This window comes from Dermochelys coriacea, chromosome 5 (assembly GCF_009764565.3).
Source record: "Dermochelys coriacea isolate rDerCor1 chromosome 5, rDerCor1.pri.v4, whole genome shotgun sequence".
NCBI classification, from domain to species: Eukaryota; Metazoa; Chordata; order Testudines; family Dermochelyidae; genus Dermochelys; species Dermochelys coriacea.
Window position 1 is genome coordinate 81,851,446 of NC_050072.1, and position 19,752 is coordinate 81,871,197.

The window sequence follows — 19,752 nt, forward strand, 5'->3', positions numbered from 1 at the left end:
GAAACTCAACAACATAAGAAGATTAGATTTTTAAAATGTGTCCCATAAGTATTTGGAGATTATTGAGCTGGTATATGCTAGAATTAAAAACTCCAAATTCTGTAGTTTACAGAGATATCAGAACTGATCCTGCTTCCACTGAGGCCAAGGAGAAATGTATAAGTGGAAGGGACCCCAAGAGGTCATCAAGTCCAGCTGCTTGAAGTGAGGCAGGACCTAGTAAACCTAGACCATCCCTGGCAGATGTTTGTCCAAGCTGTTCTTAAAAGCCTTCAATGATGGGGATTCCACAACCTCCCTTAGAAGCCTGTTACAGAGCTTAATTACCCTTAGAGTTAAGAAGGTTTTCTGAATATCTAACCCAGAGATCCCCAATCAGTGGGGCATGCCTCCGGTAGGGTGGCGCAGAGGAACATTTGGAGGGGCACGGGGGGCAAGGAGGGGGTGCCATCCAGCTCCACTCCTGGCTCCAGCCCCTGCCCTGGCTGCCGGCCCATGCCTGGGGTCTTGGGTGCTGGCCCTGCTCCTAGGGTTCCGCTCCTGGCCGTGGCAGCCAGCCCCGTGCCCAGGGATTTGGCTGCCGGCCCCATGACCAGGGTTGGTTTGGCATGATTTGTTCTTGATAAATCTATGCTAGCTATTCCTTATAACCCTATTATCCTTTAGGTGCTTACAAATTGATTAATAATTTGTTCCAGTATCTTGCCAGGTATTGAAGTTAGGCTGACTGGTCTATAATTCGCTGGGTCCTCTTAGGGTAGGTCTACACTGCAATTAAACACCTGTGCCTGGCCCATGTCAGCCAACTCAGGCTCATGGAGCTCAGGCTACAGAACTGTAAAATAGCAGTGTCGATGTCAGGGCTTGGCCTGGGACTCGGGCTCTGGGACCCTTCCCTCTTGCAGGGTTCCAGAGCATGGGCTCCAGCCCAAGCCCAGACATCTATGCTGCGGTTTTATAGCCCAACAGTCTGAGCCCTGTGAGCCTGAGTCAGGCTACTACGGGTATTTAATGGAAGTATAGACATGCCTCTAGTTCCCCTTTTTAAAGACAGGTATTATGTTTTCTCTTCTCCAGTCCTCTGGGACCTCACCCACACTCCATGAGATCTCAAAGATAATTGCTAACAGTTCCTAGGTTTCAGAGTAGCAGCCATGTTAATCTGTATTCGCAAAAAGAAAAGGAGTACTTGTGGCACCTTAGAGACTAACAAATTTATTAGAGCATAAGCTTTCGTGAGCTACAGCTCACTTGATTCAGATAGTTCCTTAAGTATCCTAGGATGAATTTCATCAGGCCTTACTGACTTGAATACATCTAACTTATCTAAATATTCTTTATCTTTTCTTTCCCAATTTTGGCTTGTGTTCATTTCCCCTTGTTGTTAATATAAAAAAGAATATTGCTATCAACTTTATTGCCAGTATGATTCAGTTCTTCGAAAATACTGTGTCTGTGTCTTCCCTTTTAAAAGAAAAGCAGATATTAGGCATTTTCAAATGGCAGTTTTGTACATCAGGGGAATATTATGCAATGGATTGATTTTGAGGCATAAAGTATGATCTTAAGAGGGTGCTGAGCAATTGTTAAAGTCTGGAGCAGTTGTAGTATTTGTGGGGGAAGAGGTACACAGCAAATACATGTAATATTTGGTAGTTAGCACTTTTCCTCAGTTTTCATTATTCCTCCTAAGGGTCATTTGTGTGCCTAGCATCATGAGTAGCATGGCGGGAAAGTAGGGCTTTTATGTGTCCTATTCAGACAGGTGGTTCGGAGAGGGCAGAACAGGGCAGGGTAGGTTGGGGGCCTTGGCTTCACCTCCTCCTCCCAAAACACACTGGGCTGAGGAGCTGCACCAGCATGCTGGGGAATGGTCACAGCACCAGACATCGACTAGGTACAAGTTACTTGTTCTCAGGAGCAATGAGGAAACTGGCTTCTCCTGAGGCAGTGCAACAATACATTGTCATATATTCTGGACTTATGGCAGAGTCACAATTGAGCAGAATGTCAACAAATTAAGATAGTATTTAATTTATTTTTATAAATAAGTTTGCCTTTAATATGAACAATGCCCCCAAAATACTGTTTTGCTTCTAGAAGTCTTTATACTTTTAAGAACAGTATTCTTTTAAGAAAATTGTTAACTTACTATTGGATATTACATTGTCATGAGCTACCACAAAGCTCAAGGAGTAATCAGAATAATTTTTTAAAAATCTATTTTATTCCTACAGTATCTTCTACTGTTACACAGTGAGAGGTTTATGTTAAGAATGTTCATCCTAAAGGAAACCCCACCCTGTTTAGAGAATTCAAGCTAAGAATGCTCACCCTATAAGAACCCAGCCCTGTTTAGAACTTAAACTAAGAATGTTCACCATATAGAAGCCCCTCCCTGCTTAGAACAGCTGGAATTAATGGAGTGGCTTATTTTCTGGTTCTCACTATTCCGATGCATTCCAGGAGCTGCTTGAATTATTATGGTATAAAAGGGAAGCACCCACACACATTTCAGATGACCTCTGTGCACAGACCCACCTTCTGTCCCTTGCCATCTTTCACTCTGATGGTTTTTTTAATGTCTTCATTGGATGGAGAAGAATAAATAGGACAATGGAAAAAAGTATTGTGCTTTAAGATAAGAGAGCCTTAAAACGAAGAGACTTACACACACAAACACCTTATTGTTAAATAGTGACCATTAAATTGGTACAATATGTTCATGCACATTAATTTACATATGTATATATTTTTGGCATTTCTAGTTCCCATCTTAAGCACTGGGTACTCTATATCTAATTAAAATAAACAATAAACTACCATTTTAAACCTAATGCACTTGGGTACTATACGCTGTTCCTCTCAATAATCATTATTCAGCAACTTCTGTAACACAACAAAGCTATTATCCTTATCCCCTAATTTCACCTCTTCCACAAACAGCCGTGAAAAAAAGTCGAGTTTGGAGCAGGCCAGTAAAATTAGCAAATTCAGGCAGTAGCAGGCTAAGATGTTCCATTGAAACAGTGTAAAAAGCACAAGATTTTATTTCAGACAACTTAAAATATGCCTTATTTCTTAGTGATAACACATTATTCTTTGCTGTGTTGCACATTATTTTGTTAGATGTTTGGAGATCCTGAAGTAATACCATGTCACACTGATACTGCACATGCAATTTTAAAAATCAATTTAAGGCTTATATGGCACTGGGGATTATGAAATATGCTATGTATATCAAAACAATAGTACTGGCTTATGGAAAAGACAGATGCAATAATTCCTGTCTATGTTATGACATGTACCGTATTCAACCATATGTTATGCCAGACAGGATGTTGGTGGCTTTTCCCTAAAATGGACACCTGCTGATACTAATCAGATTGTCCGTCACCATATGTGTCTGCTGTAATGAGGAAGTGTTGTGTTTTTACCATGTGATCCTGACATTACTTTGGGAGCCACACTTGTTACTGAATAGAAAAGTGAATTGCCATAATTATCAAAACCTGCCTCTGACATTACTTTGGGAGCCACACTTGTTACTGAATAGAAAAGTGAATTGCCATAATTATCAAAACCTGCCTCACGGATGTAAATAAGCAGGTCCTCTGGGAACACTCTCTCTCTCTCTCTGTTTATCTTTTAGTCAGTATGCATTTTTGCATACTGTGGGCTTGTCTCCACTTACCGGTGGGTCGACCCTGTGGTGATTGATCCACTGGGAGTCGATTTAGTAGGTTTACTGAAGACCCACTAAATCGACTGCAGATCACTCTCCCGTCGACTCCGGTACTCCACCAGAATGACAAATGTAAGGGGAGTCGACGGGAGAGCATCTCCGATGGACACAGCGTAGCTTGGACCCCATGGTAAGTAGATCTAAGCTATGTTGCTTGAGTTATGCTACTAACGTAACTCAAATTGTATAGCTTAGATCAATATTCCCCCCATAGCGTGTGCTATCTTTTGTGTCTTTTTTTCTGTGACATTCCCTCCCCACATTAACAGCAAAAAATTATCCACTTCAGCATAATTGAGAAGAGGATCACTGGCTCTTTAAAAAGATTACTTGTAATAAATGATGTGTATAGCACTAGTACCCTGATGGAATCATAATGCTCAGCTGTGTCTCATAGGCACTATACTGCTGACAGCTGAAGAGGAGTCTTGTTTTGCTCAATTGACTGGTGTCTGTAATTTTGGAGCATAAGGACCTGAGTCCTATCTCCGCAATCTCAGTGAGTGCTATAGCATACTGACAGCCATCACCATAATCTTATATTGCCACAAATTTGTGATAATTCTGTACTATGATAAAGAGCACATTTATTTTCCAAAACACATGGTTTGATAAAGTCTTTGTTAATAAATAACACTTTGTTTTGGCCCATAATGTTTTACAGTGGGTTCATTGTGTCCCCAGACCTGTTGGGGTTGTGCACTTGTGAACTGAAGTATTGTAAATTTAAGGAAAAGTATTTCTCATGTGAATAAGAACAAGGGGTGAAATCCTGCTCCCCATTGAAATCAATGGAAGGCCAAGATTTTATGGAACATTTTGAGGGCCTGATCCTGCTCTCAGATGCAGTGTTCTGTGACAGAATTAACTCCAGTGTATAGGAGTTATAGTTGGTTAAAAACAGGTCTTGATTCTGTTCCTTAAGGATATAATGGGAGACTCCATATGCCACACAGGGTATAAATACACTGACATAGTAGCGTGGTATTTATCTTATTTTATGTTGGGCTATTTTCCTCAGTCAAACGGAGGGTGAGTAAGCTAGAGTGCATGCTCAGTGTCTGGGAACAATAGTTTTGCCTCTGTCACTACAGATCAGAAATAATTATTTATGGAATTTTCCTCTTAAAGGACAAAAATAAATAAGCCATGAGCTTTCAATGTGGGTTGATTTGGATGAATCACTTACTCTCAAAATATTAAAAGTACAGTGTATGGAGTATGTAAACATTCTGCTAGTATGGCTGAAAACACTGATACCCCTGAAGAATTATTTACTTCAGTCATGCAATTTGGATGCTGAGGGAATGCTGATTTAGATGTGAGGCCCTTGGCATAAAGCACTGGGCATTAAATGCATGAGCATTTCTTCAGAGCTGCTTAGCTGAAGTTTATCATGACCATTCAGCTATTGCCTAGCAACTTGTGGAAGCCATCAAAGAGCTCTTTGTCCGCAGCCCTGGCAAAAACATTTCTTCACAGATCTCCTTATCAGAATCAAAAGCAACACACAAACTTATCAAAAATACTTTTATTGCATAAGAAAGAAAATTCACATTTTTAAATCAAATTTCAGACTAGCAGCCGTGTTAGTCTGTATTCGCAAAAAAAAAAGGAGGACTTATGCTCAAATAAATTTGTTAGTCTCTAAGGTGCCACAAGTCCTCCTTTTCTTTTTAAATCAAATTGTTCATCATCAGGTGTATTATTGGCACCCCTGTTAAGGTTATGTCAAAACATCTCTTGCAAACCCCACTAAAATCTTATTTTCCTCAGTTCATAGCTTTGCTATAAAGCTTAGCTCTCTTTTCTGAAAGGTAGTATACAAAATCAGAGCCTGGAGAATTCTTTATCTTTTTTGTTTAATCTGTTTGAAATTTCTACCCTTCTCTCAAAAATAAATGAGTTTTTAATTTAAACAGATGTAAAAATTAAAACTAAGTTTTCCTGTTAAGTTCTTTTTTGTGTTCCTCTGAATAACAACTAATAGATGAGATATTTTAAAATATGTAGATAGAGATACAATATGTCATTAAATTAGTATATGTACCTCAATGCTTGTATATGCCCTCACCTCTCAGTACAGTGGAACCTGCCTTGCTTATACAGAACTTAGATATAATGAAATTCCATTTATAATGAAGCGGATGGAAAGTTCAGAATTGTTTCAATGCATTATATTGTGCAAATTGCAATTCCAAATACAGCAGTCACGATTAAAAATGCAACATTTGCCCACACTTATGGCACAGTAGTATCTGAGATGCCATGTTTTTTCCTTTGCTAAGTAGCCTGAAATAATTCTCCACCTGATCACCTTCACCCATCAGAAAACACATGGGAAGAGGATAAGGAAAAGGAAACCTTTGAGGTTATCTACACAGAAGTTTCTCCATGACCACTATAGGGGGACAGGGCTTGTCTTTTTTTCTTTCAGAGTAGCAGCTGTGTTAGTCTGTATTCACAAAAAGAAAAGGAGTACTTGTGGTACCTTAAAGACTAACAAATTTATTTGAGCATAAGCTTTTGTGAGCTGTAGCTGTAGCTCACAAAAGCTTCTGCTCAAATAAATTTGTTAGTCTCTAAGGTGCCACAAGTCCTCCTTTTCTTTTTTTCTTGTTCCTCCATGGCTCATGGCAAACCTCATTGACCCTATAGGCCCAGGACTCTGCTCCTTCTACACTAATGTCCACACCTAGCATGGTTGTCATAGAGCAGTGATTTTCAAACTTCTTTTCTGGGGACCCAGTTGAAGATAATTGTTGATGCCTGTGATCCAATGGAGCTGGGAATGAGGGGTTTGGGGTGGGGGGGGGGCTCAGGGCTGGGGAAGAGGGCTGGAGTGCTGGAGGGGGTTGGGGCTCTGGGCTGGGGGTGCAGGCTCTGGGCTGGGGATGAGGGGTTTGGGATGCAGAAAGGGGTTCTGGGTTTGGGAGGCTCAGGGCTGGGGCAGGAGATTGGGGCGCAGGGTTGGGGCATGGGCTTATCTCCAGCGGCTCCCAGTCAGTGGCGCAGCCGGGGTGCGTAGGCAGGCTTTCCGCCTGTCCTGACACCGTGGACCGCACTGCGCCCCAGAAGTGGCCAGCAGCAGGTCTGGCTCCTAAGCGGAGGCACACAACTTTTGCATGCAGACAGCACCACCCCCAGCTCTCATTGGCCGGGAACCAGCCAATGGGAGTGTGGAGCTGGTGCTCGGGGTGGGGGCAGTGTGCGGAGCCCTGTGGCCCTCCTGCCTAGAAGCCAGACCCACTGCTGGCCGCTTCCAGGGTGCAGCACGGTATTGGAGCAGGTAGGCACTAGCCTGCCTTAGCCGGGCAGCACCGCCATCGGGACTTTTAACGTCCCGATCAGCAATGCTGACCAGAGCCGCTGGGTCACCTAAGCAAGGTGACCCAGTGCCTTACATGCCATGACCCAGCACTGGGTCACGACCTGAACTTTGAAAAATGCTATCATAGATGTTTCTCTCTGGGCAGATCACAGGAGCCGTGTTGTAATAACTCAGAACTCATGGACAACATAATCTCAGAAACACTCTGTGGTAGCTGTTGGTAAATGATGACCTGTTACTAGTGACCACTGTATACTGAAACTCAACTTGCCCTCATTGAAACTCTGTGGAAAAAATGTGTTCGCTATGACAGGGTCCCACTGTGTGAAGCTGTGTATGATATGAAGGATAATGCACAAACAGAATGAGTTAAGGCAGACAGTGTACAATTTAATTCTGAAATTGGTTGTATTTGACAGGTGGTGTTACAAACTCATAAACCCAGGCCAGAGTTTTCAAATTTGGGTACCTAAATAACTCCATATTTAGGCACCTAACTAAGTGGTCTGGTTTTCAGACATGCTAAAATCCCATAGTTCCCATTGATTTCAAATGGGGGTCCTTAACATGTCTCAATATCAGGCCACTTAGGTGCCTAACTATGGGCTTATTTTTCTAATGTTAATTTCTAATGTTAATTTCTAAATTTGAAAATATTGGCCCAAGTTATTGAGAAGCTGGTTGTTTTGTGTCTTAACTGTAGATAAAAACAGGACAATCAAGGTACCTATGGAGGCAAAAAATCAAATGTGATGGTGGAATTGTTAAGATACAGTAACTCTTTCACCTCATGGCAATAAATATTCTTTTCAGGTCAATATTAATCAAAGGGTTGTAATTATCTTATGGCTGTTAGGTGACCTGTATCTGGATTCTAATAGGCAGATGTTTTCACTACTGTTGGCACTATTTTGGCCCCCTTTTTGACAGTCTTAACAGAGAGGCCAAAGATTTAAGAATCTGGAGGGTCACCTTTCCTCTAACCAGAGCAGTGCTCATTCCTTAATTAGATTCAGGCAGTTTGCAGGGCAGTTGTTGCAGGGATGAGGGGAAGGGGGCAGGTTTACATTGTGCCTGTATGAATGAATAGGGTAATTTATTTTCAAGGATTTTCAGCATTTCACTAACACTAGATATTCACTTTTCAGTGCTTTTAGAAGATTTTTCTCAAATATCATATGTGAAACTATTTTTCCTTTTTTGAAAAGTGTGACAGTAAGTGACCAGAACCATATTTTGCTGGAAATACTTCTAAAGCAAATCGTACTTGTGACTGGATTTAGTCCATTTTTTCTTTAGCCAAATGATTCATTCAATAGAGGCACTACAATAATCGTCAGTTGCTAATGCAAAGTTCTGTAGACACAATAAGATCTGAGTACCACAGTGGTTGCTTACTGGCATTTAACATGCGGGGGAACTTTTCAGAAGTGGGTAGGAAAGAAAGAAAATCAGGAAAGTTAGATTTAGTGTTGCTGGTTTGTAAAGAAAAATATGTCTATGATTCTAATTACCAGTTCATATTATGATTTGTGCCTGTTTCTGTTTTGGGGTTCAAGTCATGGCAATTTCATATTCAGTTTTGTGCCAAAAACAGACAAAACACTGAATGACGGATGTCCTTAGTACTGTGTTGCAGCTAAGCATTTTGGAATGCTCACGTGATGTGTTTTGAAACCTTTTGTGTGCTCTACATTTGGCATGAGGCTTAGTGGTAATCAGCTCACCACTAATTAGAAGTCATTCCCTGTCCCGATCACTATTGTTACATGAAATTACCTCAGGCCTTAAGAATTTTTACATTCAGAAGAGGAGTTTCTGAAGTAGCTTGCTTTATCTTGTATATTTTTCTCACAAAGAAGTGACAATGATCTTCTGCTATCTCAAATGATCATTACAGAGGAACCAAAAGCCATTTACGGCGCATTTGAATTATTTTGCACTTTTCCATTTCATTTCTCTTTGCAGCTGGTACACAGAACATACCCATGGTGAAAATGAGGGGTGCAAACGGCCTGGTTTTATAAAGGTCATGGGAGACACCAAAAACTTTTGTAATACTGGAGGCTTGGCTAATTGGGGGCTTCAGCCCTGTAGAAGTCTTAAGCTTTGCTAAGCTGAAGCAAAGCACCTGAAGAGTTCCTAAATCATTGTGGCTTAACTTCCGTTTTACTGATCTTAAAAGCTCAGCAGGAATGACGCTTGAAGGTAGAATCTCCTGTTGCTCATATGTCCTGTGGAAGCAGAACTGCAGAGATGCTTTCCTGCTATAGAGCTTAGGATCAATTCTGCACACAAATAATCAGTGGGAATATAAAGGGATCCAGTGTTGTGGAGTCCAGGAAAGGCAGAGGGTATGAAAGCCCTGATCCTATTGAAGTCTATGGAAGTTTTGCCCTTGACTTCCATGGGGCCAGGATTTCACCCCCTTGTTTGTTATCTGTGGTCTATAGAATCTGACTACTGGTGTTGCTGGTGACATCTCTGTGTATTTAATGGCTTGCAGGTATACATTGTGACAGCGTGTGCATTGAGGGCCAATGGGGTCCAAACTGTTCATTGTCCTGTTACTGCAAAAATGGAGCTTCGTGCTCTCCAGATGATGGAATCTGTGAATGTGCACCAGGATACAGAGGCACCACTTGTCAAAGAAGTAAGGACAATGCTTTAAAATTTTCGTCCCTTCTTTTTTAAAATATGTGTATCATATAACACTATGTGGTTTTGGTAATGTATAATGTAACAGGCCCACATTCTGCATTTTAACTGTGCTAATGTACAGGTGTACCGAAATGTGCTTTACATGCAGTTATCAAATAGTTCCCAACAGTAATCATCTTCTTCTTGTTACTATAGTTTTATACTTTTATTTATTATTTATATACTGCTATTGTAAAGGGTCTTACAATCAAAGTCCAAAATTTTAAAATCCAAGTTCCTAATATCAGGGTCCTAAATCCATATTTAGGCAACTAAATAAAAGAGAGCCTGATTTTCAGAAGCACTGAACATCTGCATTTCCCACTGTGTTCAATGGCAGTTGTTAGTCTAATTATTACTATTATTTAACTATTATGTTGCAGGAGCAACTAGATGCCAGCCAGATCAGGGTCTCATTGTGCTAGGCACTAAGACAGTATATACAACACACAAATGGACTATATGTAAAGACATATAAATATGAAAGGTTTTGTAATCTAAAAGACACTACATAACAGAGGAGACAAATAAATGGGCTGAGGTGGGGTGGCAAAAAACAGGATCACAAAAATAATAGGGTGTGCACAATTCTTAACCATCCAAGAGTACTAATCACTATTCACCACCTTCCTAGCTTTTTCAGACTGAATTTTTCTGTTTGTACCATAGAAGAGGTGAGGGAGAGAGATCCAGAATGGAGGTAGATTTGTGAGTCATAAGCATAGAGATGGTAGCCTTTTTTCTGAAGGAGATCATACACCGGTTGGGTTTTGAGTGAGAAGAGTAAGGGACAAGGATGGAGACCTGAGAAATCCCCACTGAAAGAGGAAAGGAGAAAGGCCCATCCAATGACAATCAAAAGATAAGAGCATAACCAGGAGTGTATGGAGTCACAAAGCCCAGGAATGACAGGATTTCAAGAAGAAAAAGAAGATGAATATGAGTGACCCTAATATTAAATGCCTGACATTACTGTGGCATTAGTATTCTCTAAGCATTTCTAGTTAAGTGGTGTAATTGTTCTTTACTATCACTTGCATACCTCTCAAAGGACTTTTTCAGTAAATCAGTTAACCCAAAAGAAGACTAAGAACCTAGGAACACAAGAAAGGCCATACTGAGTCAGATCAATAGTCCACTGAGCCCACAATCCTGTCTTCTGACAGTGGCCAATTTAAAGTGCTTCAGAGAGAATGAACAGACAGGCAATCTTAGAATGATCCATCCCGTGTTGTCCACACCCAGCTTCTGGCAGTCGGAGGCTAGGGATACTCACAGCATGGGGTTGCACCCCAAACATCTTGGCTACTAGACATTGATGGGCCTATCCTCCATTAACTTATCTAATTCTTTTTAAACCTTGTTATAGTTTGGCTTTCACAACATCCCTGAAAATGAGTTTCACAGGTTGACTGTGAGTTGTGTGAAGAAATAGTTCCTTCTGTTTGTTTTAAATCTGCTGCCTATTAATTTCACTGGGTGACCCCTGGTTCTTGTGTTATGAGAAGGAGTAAATAACACTTCCTTATTCACTTTTGCTACTTCATTTATGATTTTATAGACCTCTATCATATCCCCCCTTAGTCTTCTCTTTTCCAAGCTGAAAAGTCTCAGTCTTTTAAATCTCTCCCCATATGGAAGCCGTTCCATACTCCTAATAATTTTTGTTGACCTTTTCTGTACCTGTTCGAATTCTAATACACCGGACGCTCGCTAGAATGCGCATCTATATTGCGCGAATTCGCATATCACACGGTCCCAAATTTAATTACTCTAATTGCAATTCATTTTAACGCGGTCCCCACGTTAATGCAGTACCAAGCATGGATCCCAAATCCCACATTCTAGCGAGGGTCTGGTGTATATTTTTTTTGAGATGGGGTGACCAAATCTGCATGCAGTATTCAAGATGTGGGCATACCCTGGATTTATATAGTGGCATTATGAAATTTACTGTCTTATTATCTATCCCTTTCCTAATGGTCCCTAACATTCTGTTAGCTTTTTTTTTTTTAACTGCTGCTGCACATTGAGTGGATGTTTTCAGAGAGCTATCCACAATGACTCCAAGATCTCTCTCTTGTGGTAACAGCTATATCATTTTATATATATAGTTGGGATTATGTTTTCCAATGTGCATTATTTTGCATTTATCAATATTGACTTGTACCTTTTCCAATTTTGTTACCCAATCAACTGGTTTTGTGAGATCCCCTTTGTAGCTATTCACAGTTTGCTTTGGACTTACCTATTTTGAGTAGTTTTGTATTCTCTGCAAATTTTGCCACCTCACTGTTTACCCCTTTTTCCAGATCATTGATGAACAGCACTGCTCCCAGTACAAATCCTTGGGGGACACCACTGTTTACTTCTCTCCATCCTCAAAACTGACCATTTATTCCTACCCTTTGTCTCCTGTCTTTTTACCAGTTACTGATCCCTGAGAGGACTTTCTCTCTTATCCCATTAAATAAATGTAAACCTTTCTAGTGACTTGGAACTATGGGTATAACAAAGTGTAGTGGCTTCCACAGTTTAGCATTCAAATGGCTCTCAAAACCAATGGCTCCTGCACAGTCTAGAGACCAAGGAGACAAATGATCACACAAATACAGGGCCTAATGATCAAATGCTTTTTCTGTAAAAAGGAAAATCTTACGACTGACACAGTGCTTTACTTGAAAATGGTGAAGCACTCCAGAGGGATTTGACCAAGTAAACTGTCTCAAGTGTACATTTAAGAGACTGAATTTTGAACTAAATTAAAATACTGAAAATATACCAGGTTACTCTGGTAAATAGTAATTGCTGCTGAACAACAGACACTAAACTTGAAGCATTACCTAATATATCCTAATTTATCAGGAAATAAGTGCCAAACGGATTAGAGAAACAAAGAAAGAAATTCCATGCAACAGGCCTTTTTTCTTTGTCTCTTTATGTGGCTGGTGATACAGTTCTGCTGAAGAAGGGACTAGTACCATTGGCCTCAAAATGAACTGGAGGCCTCAGTGTTTCCAGTCTGAGGTGGTGTGTAGCTCTCTGCACTGTTAGTGAATGGCTAGTTTAAAGAATAGATGGAAAACACACTACACCTTTGCCTTTCTGCCAATACACCAGTGGGCTGAAGTAATTTAGATTTGTCCAACTAGTGAGAAAAAAAATGAGAAGTCAATAATAGCAATAATTATAGACTTATTCACAGGTTTCAGAGTAGCAGCCGTGTTAGTCTGTATTCGCAAAAAGAAAAGGAGTACTTGTGGCACCTTAGAGACTAACAAATTTATTAGAGCATAAGCTTTCGTGAGCTACAGCTCACTTCATCGGATGCATTTGGTGGAAAAAACAGAGGAGAGATTTATATACACACACACAGAGAACATGAAACAATGGGTTTATCATACACACTGTAAGGAGAGTGATCACTTAAGATAAGCCATCACCCACAGCAGGGGGGGGGAAAGGAGGAAAACCTTTCATGGTGACAAGCAGGTAGGCTAATTCCAATTAGCCTACCTGCTTGTCACCATGAAAGGTTTTCCTCCTTTCCCCCCCTGCTGTGGGTGATGGCTTATCTTAAGTGATCACTCTCCTTACAGTGTGTATGATAAACCCATTGTTTATGTTCTCTGTGTGTGTGTATATAAATCTCTCCTCTGTTTTTTCCACCAAATGCATCCGATGAAGTGAGCTGTAGCTCACGAAAGCTTATGCTCTAATAAATTTGTTAGTCTCTAAGGTGCCACAAGTACTCCTTTTCTTTATAGACTTATTGAAAGTCTTTCCTTTTAAGGACACAACTCTCTTACTCTATTTTCCTGTGTATTGTGTTTTAATGTTTTTTCCAACTACTTATCCTTTAATTTTCAAATCTACATATTTTTCATACATAATTCATGAAAGTTATTCCTCTCAACCTCCGCTTAAACAGAAATAGATTTGATCTGAGTCACATTCTTGTTTGTATTTGTTTGGCTGGTGTGAAATATAGCCTGAATACATGGCTAGGCCAAATTCTGCCACTGAATTACAACTTGTGCAACCCCACTGACATGAATGGGATTGCTCAGGGTGTGAGTCAGGCCAGAATTTGAGTCACTGTCATTATAGGCTTTAACACATTCAGTGCTGTTCTTCACTGCCACTGCAGTATGGTAGTCCATTGTGGCAACATCCTTTCACGTGCCTGAATGTCACCAGTTACTAACCAGACTGTAGTAAGCTCCTCAGGGTAGGGACTTTTATCTTCTTATATATCTGCAAGGATTAAGCACTCATTGGAACTAGATAAAAAACAATAACCACTAGTTCAACAAGATTGCACCTAGTAAATGGAGCAGTACTGGAAGTGACAGGAAAGCAGCACTGAACTGGTTAACTGTTAACCCATTTAGTTGTTGAAGAGGAATAGAACATGCTGGGGTAGAAAATGCAAGAGGAAATGACAGTATATTCTTTCTGATTTCAGTTTGCTCTCCTGGGTTTTATGGACATCGTTGTAGTCAGGCATGCCCCCAGTGTGTGCACAGCAGTGGTCCCTGCCATCATGTAACTGGACTTTGTGATTGCTTACCTGGTTTCACAGGAGCCCTCTGTAATGAAGGTAAATGCTGTAATAAAGACCCTTGCAATGGATACAGTGATTAAGTGTGGCAATTTTTTTCATTCTATCATTCTAGACTTATCAGATCACATTATTTCAAAGTGGCTTCTGGTTTTGTATGTGCAGTTTGTAAATGTAGAAACTGAAGCCAGGTTGAAGTTGGTTGAAAAGATAGCCCCTAACGTATAAAAAATACCTTTCTTCTAATTATGGAGATATCATGTTCATTATCAAAAGAATCCTCTAGGTAAATTAAATAGCTGTACAATAAATAATATAAATGTGCTTGACCGAATTCATAGCAGCATTTATTTTGGCATCATACTAAATAGGAATTTTCTTGATCCAAGACATCAGATTTCAATTACAAATATTAGGTAAACAACAGAAATATAAATTATGGAAAAATTCACTAAAATGTTTTAACAGTGTGTCCTAGTGGGAGATTTGGCAAGAATTGTGCTGGAATTTGCACATGCACCAACAATGGAACATGCAATCCTATTGACAGATCTTGTCAATGTTACCCTGGGTGGATTGGCAGTGACTGCTCTCAGCGTAAGTACCAGTTTTTTTCTTTCTTGAGATACCTTGTTAAAACAAGTAGACTAAGTTCAGTTCCTTTTAATTTTCTTGTTGTTGAGGAAATGCTTTGTGACTGACTGATAAATGACAAGGACTTGTATTGGCACCTAGAATTTGTTTGGTTTGTTATAAGAAAAAGAGATGGACAAGATTAAATAAATAAAATAAATAAATACAGACTCTTATGTAATATGGTTAAGAGACATTTACCTACTTTACATTTTAAATCCCATATAAAAAATCCATTTGAACATTTTCATAGCAGTTTCATTATCATAACATTCAAACTTCATGATTAAACAGTCATGCACCTTCCTTCTCTGTCTAACTAAGTCCATTGCCCCCATCACTCTAGTATAAATATAAACATTAACAAATGTATCCTCTGGACACACTTTTAAATTATGGGAGTATTATTGTCATTATTATTATCCCTATTTTACAGATGGGGAACTGAGACATATAGATGCTAGGTGATTTTCCCATGATCACACAGGAAGACTGTGGCAGGGCTGAAAACACAACTCAGATCTCCTGTGTTCAGTGCCTTTACCCACCAGACCATCCTTCCTCTTCTTTAGCATTTTGAATTTTCAAAGCATTTTTTTGGTTTGATTTTTGCAGTCTGGCTTCTTATTTAGCATCATTTTTACAGATTTCTCTCTGTTGCTTATTGATGTAGCTTTCATTGATGCATATTTTTTCCAATGACAGTCTGTTCCTTGTTGTTCAGTCTGTAGATTAGTCTGATCATGCACCAATTAAGTCAATGAGAAATGTTATCAACATTTTACTTTTCTTATGATTTGTATAATCTGTTATTATATTAAATATGGGCTTCCTACTGACACCTATGCCGGGTCTATCTGAATCAGTAATCACTGGCATTAGATTTCTGACACATGCATTTTCATAGTTAGCAAGGCCTAGTACAAAAGCAACTTGATGGCCCAATCCTGTAGCCTGTACATACATAGCTTCACCGGGACAGTCTCGGACACTGATATGTCAGAATTCAGAAATGTTGAGCTGCGGGTGTGGGAAAGCTGTTCAGTTTCCGAAGAGATGCATCTCCTAATAACCTGCCTCATCAATTTACATTACGTACGGCTTGACTAGCACAGGTTAACTGGCTGTGTCCCAGTGCAATGCAAAGTCTCATCGATTTGGGAAAAAAAACATTAATTGGCTAAATTCTCAGAGGCACTGAACACCCACAACTCCCACTGCTGTTGTTACTGGTCAAAATAAAACTTAGGACCTAATGAAGTCAATGGCAAAATTCTTCATTGGATGCAGACCCTTATTCTGTTGTTTTCAACTCCTTACCTCCTTTTTGGGGTATGAGTGTTTGAGAGGAGGCTGTACTTACAGAAGCAATGCAAGAAAATGATGCAAACAGCATGAATGGGGGCATCTATTAAGGCTGTTCTTGTGACCACAAGAGAGGAAGTTTATTTGGTTTGTGCAAAGGCCATCAGTTCTCATGGAAAATAATGGTTCCATTAATTTCTATCTGAACTGGTGGCTTTTATGAAGCCCCTTAGCCTTTTTCTGCACGTGACCTGGCATTCCTTCTTGGCTGACCACTAACTTCATGCAGAAATTTAAAAAAATCATCATTATTGTTCACAGCTAAAATGGAAACCTCAGAAAAAGAATGGATTGAGATTTAAGGAAGAAGATACTTCTTGCAAATGTTTTTTTTCTTTCCTTAATAAAATGAAATTTGGATTGTGCCAACACTTCCCAAAAATACAGGTTATACATATATAAAGCATTTTGCAAATGCAAACATTTAGTAAAATATACAACTGCTGACTTGCCTTGAAGAAGCTAATTAGGTCTCTGGACAGCCAAATCAGTATATGATCATGGGCAAAACACTGTCTTACCCTTAACATAGTCAAAATCAGGGGTCAAGCCCCAGTGCCCAATTTGTTTCTTCTCTCCTGTAAAATATTAATTCTTTGTTTCCACAAGACTGCATTTAAAGTCAGAAATGTAACTTAAAGCTAATAATTTCACAGTGAAAAGTGACAAAACTCTTTACTTACGCTAAAAATAGAAATTTGGAAGAGTCATTAATCAAAAAATAAGAGGTCATTTTTAAAGCACTCACTGCTCTCAATGGGATCTGATTTATTCATATATACTTGTAACTTTTCTTTTGCTACAGTGCTGTTGACATATAATATTTAGCATTTGGGGAGACATTTTACCATTCTTTCTGTTATTACCATTCAATACCAAATTCATTCAATGTACCATTTTCAAAGCAATCTCTAAACCTGCACCAATAATATTTGCAACTGTGGTTGTGTGTGCAAAAACCTTCACTTTATTGTTTATAATTAGGACCCTACAAATTCACAGCCATGAAAAATGTGTCACGGACTGTAAAATCTGGTCTCCCCCCTGTGAAATCTGGTCTTTTGTGTGCTTTTACCCTATATTATACAGATTTCACGGGGGAGATCAGCATTTCTAAAATTTGGGGTCCTGACCCAAAAGGGAGTTGCAGGGGGGTTGCAAGGTTATTTTAGGTGGATTGTGGTATTTCCACCCTTACTTTTGCGCTGCCTTCCAAGCTGGGTGGCTGAAGAGTGGCGGCTGTTGCCCAGACGCCCAGCTCTGAAGATAGCGCCACCGCCAGCAGCAGTGCAGAAGTAAGGGCAGCAACCCCCCCATACAATAATCTTGCGACCCCCCCCCCCACAACTCCTTTTGAGGTCAGGACCCCTACAATTACAATACCATGAAATTTCAGATTTAAGTAGCTGAAATCATGAAATTTATGATTTTTAAAATCCTATGACCACAAAATTGACCAAAATGGACCATGAATTTGGTAGGGCCCTATTTGTAATTATTTATTTGTTGGAAGGATTATATTGATTCATGGTCTGATGGGGACCAGTGAATAAATCAGAGGCCTCAAATCAAGAAACTAAAGCTAAACCATGGAATCTCTGATTCATTCTGCTTCAGCCATAAAGTTACATTTTGGGAGAGGAATACAGGGATTTAATTGATAACTGGGCCAGGGTACAAATATTGTTCCTCTCTCCCTGTTTATTCTCCTCCTGTGCTAGGATTAGAATGCACAACCTCTCCATCTAGTTCAGTGGAATTCAGGAGGGGTGAAAAATTTTCAGTCACTGGAAACCAGTGAAGAATCAATCAAAAAACCTGATTTATGACTCCCTCTTTTGAACTATAAGAAACCAGTGATATTGGCCACATAGTACTGTACTGAGATCAGGATCTCACACATTGATTCCTCTTTCCTGTTTGTGTTTTTCATTTGCTCTTATCTAGGGTAAAACACTAGTTAGTTTCAAGAAAAAATTAGGAAACTATTTGGTTGAAATTGATCAGACTGAAGAAGGTAGAAAAGAACAATTTAAACATTTGTATGTAGTGCTGCTTTGTGTCTTTACCGATGAAATTAATTGATTTGGGATGTTTTAGCTTGCCCACCTGCCCATTGGGGTCCAAACTGTATTCACACCTGCAATTGCCATAATGGAGCTTACTGCAGTGCCTATGATGGGGAGTGCAAATGTACTCCAGGATGGACTGGCCTTTATTGTACCCAGAGTAAGTGACTCTTATGATCTACTTACCTTATTGTGTGAGTACCAATTAATAACAATATTTTCCTTCATTTATTTTAATACTCCCTCTTTGTTCGCTGATTTTCCAACACTGTTATGCCATTCTAATCCAGAGGAAGTGTCTTATGTCACCTCTGCTGGTACAAGTGATGAAAATTGTAGCCACCTATATTAGTCAGGACTGCTGCTGCATCTGAGGGGGAATTCACTCTTGGATGAGGATAGACTATGTTCACACCACTGCCTTCCCTTTGGGTTTCCTCCAGAGGAAGGCAATATTCAGTTACAACCAGGAGTCCACAGGAGTCTTAGCAGCAGAAGCTGGCATGGGCACGTGCATGTGCTGAATGAATGCTTTCCCAGGTGCCAAGACATGGTCTCCCAACCTGGCCAGAGCTATACATTTCTGGGCAGCACTTGCTAGGTGTGTGTCCCTGACAGAAAGCCAGTTTGCAGTTACCTTGTACCCCTTCCCCACTAAAAACCTCCTCTGGGAAGAATACTGCCACTGGGCACTCTGCACCCAAGATTACATCAGCATTACCCAGGACTGAATCAAGTCCTAAGAAGTGAATAGCTTCAAGTTTGCTAATGGCAATGATTCACAGAGACATATTCATCTCCTCAGCAGTGTTGTAAAGTGATTTTAATACAGGTCTCCTATCTCTCTGGTCATTAGATTACAGGGAACAAGCTTTACCAACACAAAATTTAGGTTCTGGCATGACTATTTATATTATCTGGAACCAGAACCGGAACTTCATCAGGTCACTATTTTATACTCCACTCTGTAATTGTTTTTGTGTGACTAATACATTTAATACCTGAGATCTCTCTCCAAGAACTTTACATTAATGAATTAGATATTGGAAGTGTTGTGACTGGAAATCTGCATATGAGTTCTGAGCAATAGTTCACACAAAGTCTGAGATAATTTTTTTGTTGATTGAAGGAATGTTGTCTTATTTTCATCATTACAGGTACCATATGATTACATTTATAGCTATTATTTGGCTTATGCTCAAGTCAGGTACACTCATCATATTTGATCTCAGAAAAGTACCACTGAAATCTGCTTTGCTGCAGTGGTTTTTAGAGTCACAACACTCCTTTTTCAATAGCACAATGTCAGAGCGGCAGGAGATAACACATATTATGGGGTCATATG

General features: G+C 39.8%; 1 protein-coding gene across 2 annotated transcripts in view; it reads left to right on the forward strand.

Annotated features, from left to right (window-relative positions):
* MEGF10 (multiple EGF like domains 10) overlaps positions 1–19,752 on the forward strand; it is a 169,554-nt gene that overhangs the window by 133,319 nt on the left and 16,483 nt on the right. For both annotated transcript variants that reach the window (XM_043515023.1, XM_038403762.2), the window contains 4 exons: positions 9,583–9,729; positions 14,245–14,379; positions 14,809–14,937; positions 18,439–18,567. In XM_043515023.1, the coding sequence (XP_043370958.1) occupies positions 9,583–9,729; positions 14,245–14,379; positions 14,809–14,937; positions 18,439–18,567 (540 nt within the window). The remainder of the gene's footprint in view (positions 1–9,582; positions 9,730–14,244; positions 14,380–14,808; positions 14,938–18,438; positions 18,568–19,752) is intronic.